The sequence below is a fragment of the Pundamilia nyererei genome, unplaced genomic scaffold (assembly GCF_000239375.1).
Source record: "Pundamilia nyererei isolate P.nyererei 1_Seehausen unplaced genomic scaffold, PunNye1.0 scaffold00273, whole genome shotgun sequence".
In the NCBI taxonomy this organism is placed as follows: Eukaryota; Metazoa; Chordata; class Actinopteri; order Cichliformes; family Cichlidae; genus Pundamilia; species Pundamilia nyererei.
The window spans coordinates 480,039-487,559 of NW_005187674.1; the positions used below are offsets into that span (position 1 = coordinate 480,039).

Below are 7,521 nucleotides of genomic sequence, written 5' to 3' on the forward strand. Positions count from 1 at the left end.
AGTTTTTGTAGCTAATTTTGAGGTTCATATTTCACTTCAGCAATTTTTCTTAAATTTAAACACTTTTTGAAGTGTGTCAGTACTTTAGTGTCTGCTCATCTGTATGGGACTTTTTTGTGCAGACGATTTGCACAGGGTTCACACATTTCCAACGTTATAAAATCATTAACACTAGAAATTAGCCCCGTGCTATTTTTCAGTTAAAGAAAAAAAAAAGGTGTAGCACCCAGCTAAATCATATTTATCAGTTTAAGCAATACAAATGACCCCTTACTGTCATTTTCTGCTGTTAATTTTATACAAATAATATTTAATTGTGTACAGTTACATAAATTTGTCTACGACTGACAGTGTGTGAGTGATTTCTTGTTTTAGTTTATTTTGCAGTCTAACTTCATGAATGTGAGTTAGTGTTACTCAGTCGATGCATTGTGTAAGGAAGAGCGCCGATGTACTTATATTACCATTTTATTGATGCTAGTTTTCTTATTTCAATTCAGAAAGTATTTTATTCAAACCAATCTCACATCGATTTTTCTTTTTCTTTTTCTTGAGGAATCTTAGAAACCTGTTAAATGTTTTGTGATAGATTCTAATATTGGACCTCTTGGTGGTTTTACGTACTGAGCAGTCACTAGAGTGTGAATGTCTAATTTCCATTACTGTGCGGAGACGAGGTTAACCACATACAGAGGCAGCGTTGCTTGTTTGTGAGGAGCTACACCCAAAGGGAGGCCCTTAAACAAATGACTAGAATGATATGAACTCTGATCACACAGGAAAAGTTTAGGCGTATGAAACTGAGAATGTGAGATGGAAGGTGCCACCATCAGTGGTTCAGTAGGAAGAAGTGAGGTTTGGATGGAGGACTGCAGCATCGATGAGACAGAGACGAGGCAGAGAGAAGAGCTAACAGGTTGATTTTGGCAGCCTGGAGTCCTGGTCTAGGATCAGCCCTGCAGGGCGGGCAGCGCCCCATTTGGCACTTCAGTCGACCTGGGGGACACTGAACGAAGCCCAACCTCTGACCTGATTCGCACACAGGCCTGAACCTCCTCACAGGGAGGTCAGACACATGACAGGGAAGGGTTAAAGGTCAGATCCAGTGAGATTTCAGTCTAGTTTCAAATCAGTTTCAACAGCTGACGGCATCTGTGTGTTTGCATCTGGTTGGGGTTAAAAGCTCTGAGGAGATTTTACTGATCTTATTAATTGTTTTTGATTGGATTCAATTTAAAGCCCTTGTTATAACTCTGACTGAAGTCTCTCTGGACATTTCCCTCTGAGATCAGATCTGTTGTTGCAGATCAGAGGTCAGCGGTCAGAGAAGCACGACACTGCTCAGGAGCCAGGACTGTTCTGGGATCAGTAGTAAAAAGCTGGTGATTTGTAGTATTTAGCTTCAGCAGAGCTGCACCGATATATTGAAACGTTCAAAAGGAATCAGGGCATCAGTTTGAGTTTTAGGATTTGGGCCTCAACAATCAAAGTGCTCAAAGGGTGTCTGAGGGTGTTTTCAGGACTCAGAGCACAGTCTGGCTTCCTGGACCGCTGGTTTGCTTGATAACAGGAGGTTGAACTTTTTACTCTCCAGTCCCGGAGATCGTTCAACCCGATAGTTCTGGTTCTCGGTTGATCTTTTCTTCCATTTTTATGTTTGACGACGGGACTGCGTCTCAGACTATTTCCTGTCATTTATTAAATCCTGTTGCAAAGCAAATGACCTCTGTTAATTTTCTGGGGGTCAGTCAGTCTGTCTGTCTACAACTCTGTCTGTGTGAATAAACCGCCATTTTTTAAAATAAAAATCAGTGAGCACAAGTCCCTTTAACATTTAATGAGATGATTGTATGTAATGGCAGTTTATTAGTTAACGTTTCATCCCACCCACCCAGAGAGAAGAGCATTGATACTACCGATCATCGGTGATGGAGGAAACTTGACCTCCGACTTCGACCTCGACAGCAGACACTCTTTTGTTTTGTATTTTTAGAGAACACAAAATGATTCTGCCTTTAGTGAAAACTTTAGATTACCCTAATTTAGCATTTTATCCACATTCATGGAGAGTATTTCTTTTTCCCGGTTGTTCGTGGTTGTTGGAATTATGAAGCTTTCTGAAGGAGCTGTGTCACTCCTCTTCTGTTTTGTTCTTTTCTAGGTATTAAAAAAAATCTTTAGCGTTGGTTATTTTGGTGACATGAAGAGACCAACTGATCAATAGGTCCAAGGAGACCCATCAATCAATTAATCGAAGGGCAAAGGCAATCAATCAGTCCACAAATCTAATCAATCACTTCGAGTCCTTTCTGAGGCCTCTGTATGGGTTGGAGGTAAAGCTGAAGGTCGAGTGTGGTGCTGTCGGTTGTCTGGTCGGAGGTGGATGGATGGACGGGGATGGAGTCCTGCCTACATGACACTCTCGAAGATGATGACTTTGTTGTCATCGATGCCAGGCGACATGGAGCTCAAGGACTTGATATCCGGGGCCATGTACTCCAAGTGATGGGCTCCCCACACCGGAGTGGTCAGGTGGGCCCAACGCTGCAAGACATCAACAAACACGTGGTCACACAGATTGCAAGTCATGTGATCTGGAGGAATCGCTTGGTTTGATTAAAGCTTTTCCTGTTTAGAAGTTAGACATGCTGACCTGGACTGTGCAAACTAAATTATCTCCATTTCAAAGCAAATACTTTTTGTGTCTGTAGACGTATACCCAACAAAATTTCCTTAGTGAGGCCTCGGTCACAAAAATATGTCTTGCTATCCTCCAACTGGTTGTAAGAGGTTGCAGTCTGTCACTAGGTCTCAAAGACAATACTGTTCCTAAAACATCCTTGTGATTGCTTTGATCACTAGCTGATGGCCATGGTCACCTAAAATTAGCATGGAAGATGACAACTTATCTGTCAAGGAGAACTAGTGGCAGCCAGCACCTCAGGGGAGCAACTGGTAGTTTGGTGATTTTCTCCAACCAATCCACCACCTAACCTTCTATGTGCCCCTCTGTTACACTCATAAGTCAAGTTAACCCATTTCAGCAGAGGTGTAGGTGCTAGCTAGAAAGCTCGATGTTTCCAGACTTTCTACAACAGCACCAGTCCAACTGTACTCGCTCTCCCCTCTCCATCGAACTTAACCTGTCACTTCCAGATCCTTGAGCTTATCATGATGCATGTTTATTGACTTATTTGTATTTAATACAGCTGCGTTAAAGTGAATTGTTCTGCAAAACTGTAGCAGGTGATTAACTGTAAAATAAAAATTCTTAGCCAAAGTTGGTTCAACAAGCTTAGAAACCAGAACGTTCAGAGAAGTTTAATTAATTCATCTGTAATGTTGCATGTGTTTTATTATTCATTTAAGGTATATTTCCCAGAATTTAAAGGGTAACATGTGTCACCACGTGTGCTTATGTTACAACAACGACTCTATATAAAGTTGGGCAGCGTGATGTGATATCTTAGAAATGACCTCTGCTGTCACTCAATAGGAGTGTTTGCATTAGTTTAAGTCACATGTTCTGCTCTTCATACCGAGCTACGAGCGCTGGGACATACATTACAGTTACATAAAACCTCATTTTAAACCAAATTTCAGGTAGACTGAGGTTTGCGTTTTACATTTTTACCTTATAAAATCTAAATGTAAAACTTTTTGTGGTCTCGGCTAATTTTGTTATCTGGATAGTAACTACATCAGTTTTAGGTCAATTTAAAGTCTGCATGTGAGGTAAGTCTGTACCTATGCTTTTTAAATACATTCATAACCCTTTGTTTCAGCGTGCACGTCCAGGGTGAGCTGGCGCTTACCTCTTTGAAGGTTCCCTTGGCTCTAAAGAGTTTGTAGAGAAGGCTGACAGGAATGCACAGCATGGAGGACAGAGCCAGACACCAGCCGATCACCTCGCCCCACCATGGGTACACGTACACATTGTTGTAGGTCAGGGGCTTATAGTTCACCAGGTGGAACAGAAAGATACCCTACGGGAAGAAAGGGGAGATTAAAGAGGAAGATTGGCACATATTTGGCATCATTTACATGATTTGTGGTGTTGATACTGTGAGATTTCATTATGTTGTCACAGCAGAACTGATGAATAATGTTGGTCTATGCCTGTTAGTTTTAATAGGATTCTGCTGTATGCTCAAGAGACAGCAAAAGGTAAATACAAGTGTATAATCAATATAAATCTTTTCTGAATTTGTTCCTCTACAATAATCAAAAATGTACGTATGCGCTCAGCTCTTAATAAACTGGTATTAGTGCCTGATAGCCTGGAGGAAAACTGGTGTGTGTGGTTGTGGGTTTCTATTTCTGGATGGGATAGTGTTGTTCAGTCTTACTATGCAGACACATGGAGTTATAAAAGACCAGCACCACTTCATCCAGGGGAAAGGCCGGTAGCCGATCATACGAGCCACATCATCCATGAAGCGGTCAGCACCTGCAGTTCATTAATCAAGTCAAAGACAGGAAGATGCTGAGGATTCTTCCCCACTCACGTCATAAAACACTAGAAATTCTCCATGATTGTATTCACACTATGACAAAGCTTAATAGTCTTTTGTTGCCATATCATTCTGTGATATTGTATTTTATATTAGCTTGTGACAAAAAACACGTTGACCCGTGACCTCTAATATCACATCATCTGAGATGATTTTCAGACCTATTTTGAGATGGGCTACCTCACTGACAAACCTCACAAAGGCTCTATTTACAATCACGTTGCTATGAAGCACTACACTGTGTGTTTGTGTTTATTACATACCGTAGACCCAGGCAACTACTATGCATTCCCAGAATGCTTGCCACAACAGAGTCATCCCACTGGCCGAATAGTAGTCAAACAATTGGAAGACGTACATCCCTCCCTGCAGAGACAGAGGAACAGACGGCTCAGTGAACAGTGTCGATTTAGTAAACCAGTTCATCAGCTGAAGTGTTTCTTGTTCTCTCATAAGCTCCTTCACACGTTATGCGTTTTCATTTTTGTTACTACGAGCTAGTAAGAAAAGACAGTTAATTTAAAAATGGTATAAATCATCAAAAATTTAAATTTTTGAGGGAAAAGTCTTTGTTCATCCAACCTGTGTCACCATGGAGAGATCAATGATGAAGCAGAGTAAACAGCATATCGCCACAGCGATCTCCCTTTTGTAGCGATGATAATGCTTTCCAGGAAACAGATCCAGAATCCCGGTAACAAAACCCTCCACCCCGACAAACTGCAGGGACAGACATGGAGAAAGACACACAGTGTCTTCAGTGTCTCTTTGCTGAACAGAAGTGGAGGAATAAAGCTGAATACAAGTAAAATATTGAAAACCAGTTAAAATTTCTCTCCAATCATTTGCTTCTGTGGGGTCCCCCAAGGCTCTGCATTAGGACCACTGATCTATTAAACATTTACCAAAATCCTGCGGGAAATATCATAAATTCAGTTTATAACCACATGACACCCATATTTATAGATATTTATATTTCCATGTTACTCCTGCAAACTTATTGAGAAAATGCACAGCTGATTAAAGGTATGATACAGAGTGTGTTGGTCACCTGACTGTCCAGTCCGAGCAGCAGCAGCATGAAGAAGAAGAGCGCCGCCCACAGCGGGGCCACCGGCATCAGACTGACTGCCTTCGGATATGCAATGAAGGCCAGACCTGGACCTGAAACACACACAAACACAGGCATTAGAGACTTCACAGGATTTTAACATGCGGCTCAAGGTTTGGCTCATACAGTATATATGTTTTTTCCAACATGTGCACAGAAGATGTAACGTGTGCAGAATGTAAAGCTGCAGTGCCACCAGCTCATTTTCTGGCTCTACAGTATAAATATTAAAAGAAAAGAGTCATAAATATGAAATTGGTTGGCTAAGCGTTTGACCATGATGTCATTGTTAGTATCCACGATCAAGGTTGACTTGACCATATCACATGAAAGGGCGCGGAGAGAGCTGTACAACACCCATTTTATTTTTTCAACACAACACTCTGCGATGTCACAATGAAGCAATAACAGGCTGACGTCATCATGCTGTAACAGAAACATCATAAAACATCCAGCTTTGAAAGTAGGTTGTTCTACTTTAAATGCTTGTTTGTCCTGATTATGAAAAAGTCTCATCTGCTCAGCTATGGTCAGCTTCAAATACCACAAAATAAATTTGCTGATATGCAGAAAGATTAAAGGTGCAGGACAAATATTTACAGCAGGACAAATCACGGCGTGTTTCATCAGGCAGCACAGAAATATGCACTGGAGAGCTGTCGCATGCGAGGTGAAAGGCCTCGCTTAAATAATCCGACAGTTAATACTACACGCGCACGCGCACGCGCACACACACACACACACACACACACACACACACGCTAATACTTTAAACCAGTATAGACGTGTCAGATTGGATTCAGTAAATTGGATTTACTTTTGTTCTTTTTACAGCAAGATTAAATAAAAAGATTCCTGTCCTCACACACAGACGCACACACACCATTCCTGAGAGGTACACGAAAATATTTTCAGGCAGATGAAATGAGAACATGATGAAGACTTTAGTGACTCATTAATGCACATCTCATTATAGTCACACATGAGAGGAACACAGCGATCCATCTTCTGTTTTGTTTTAGTTTATTTGTTTGTTTTACATTAAAGAATAACTTCATTCGATTGATTGGTTTGAATGTTGTTCTTCTGAATGTTATTTAATCTTTTACTTATAAAGCAGTTTTATTTCTGTATGACCGAGCTCCTGTCTGTTGTACAAGCTTCACCTTATTGAGCCTTTTTATTAAACGTTATTATATTACTTTTATTGAGCTATTATAGCTTATTGAAGCTAGTTTCTTACAGGGTGTGTTGACTGATTTGGCATCCCAGTTTTTCTGATAAACAGTGCATGATAATTTGGGATAAAGTGTATATATAATCTTAACTTGTACTTTACCATTAGAGCAACTAGATAAAATAAGATGCTTTTAATGCCACACCTTGGATGAGGCTTTGTTGTAGTGTTGTTGGTTTAACCGCTGAGGCTTGAAAATTTATGAATGAGAAATTGAAATACAATAAAACTAATTTTGATTATTACCAACCCAGAGTGAAATTTTTAAAAATCTCCATAATAATATCGATCACGCTGCTTTCACCTGACCAAAGTCATAAATAAGAGGGTCGATAACAACCATAAATCAGTGAGTCAGTAACGCTGATGTTATTGAACCTTAAATGAACCTAAATATTCTCAACTGCTCATAAATCTGAACAACAGAAATGAGGCGGACTGAAAGATTGAGCACCTCCAAGTCTCAGAGTATGATTGTCAGAAAAGGGTGGAGTTACTGCTCCAAGTGGGAGAGTTGAAATATCAAGGGCAGGCTGACACCGTGTCTATCAGACGGCTCGGGAACACTTCAGTATCCCTCCAGAAGAGCTGGAGATCCGGGCATCAGATGGATGGACGGAAAAATGATCAGTTTTAGTTTAACAGTGTTACAGCTCAGC

The 7,521-nt window shown here is 40.6% G+C and overlaps 1 protein-coding gene across 4 annotated transcripts in view; it reads right to left on the minus strand.

The window, feature by feature from the left end:
• Window positions 1–640: 640 nt before the first annotated feature.
• The window catches only part of slc6a8 (solute carrier family 6 member 8), a 37,936-nt gene continuing 31,055 nt past the window's right edge, over window positions 641–7,521 (minus strand). For all 4 annotated transcript variants that reach the window (XM_005750408.1, XM_005750410.1, XM_005750412.1 and 1 more), the window contains 6 exons: window positions 5,566–5,678; window positions 5,097–5,234; window positions 4,778–4,880; window positions 4,350–4,450; window positions 3,816–3,986; window positions 641–2,544 (listed from right to left, as the gene is read on the minus strand). In XM_005750408.1, the coding sequence (XP_005750465.1) occupies window positions 2,410–2,544; window positions 3,816–3,986; window positions 4,350–4,450; window positions 4,778–4,880; window positions 5,097–5,234; window positions 5,566–5,678 (761 nt within the window). In that variant the 3' untranslated portion in view covers window positions 641–2,409. The remainder of the gene's footprint in view (window positions 2,545–3,815; window positions 3,987–4,349; window positions 4,451–4,777; window positions 4,881–5,096; window positions 5,235–5,565; window positions 5,679–7,521) is intronic.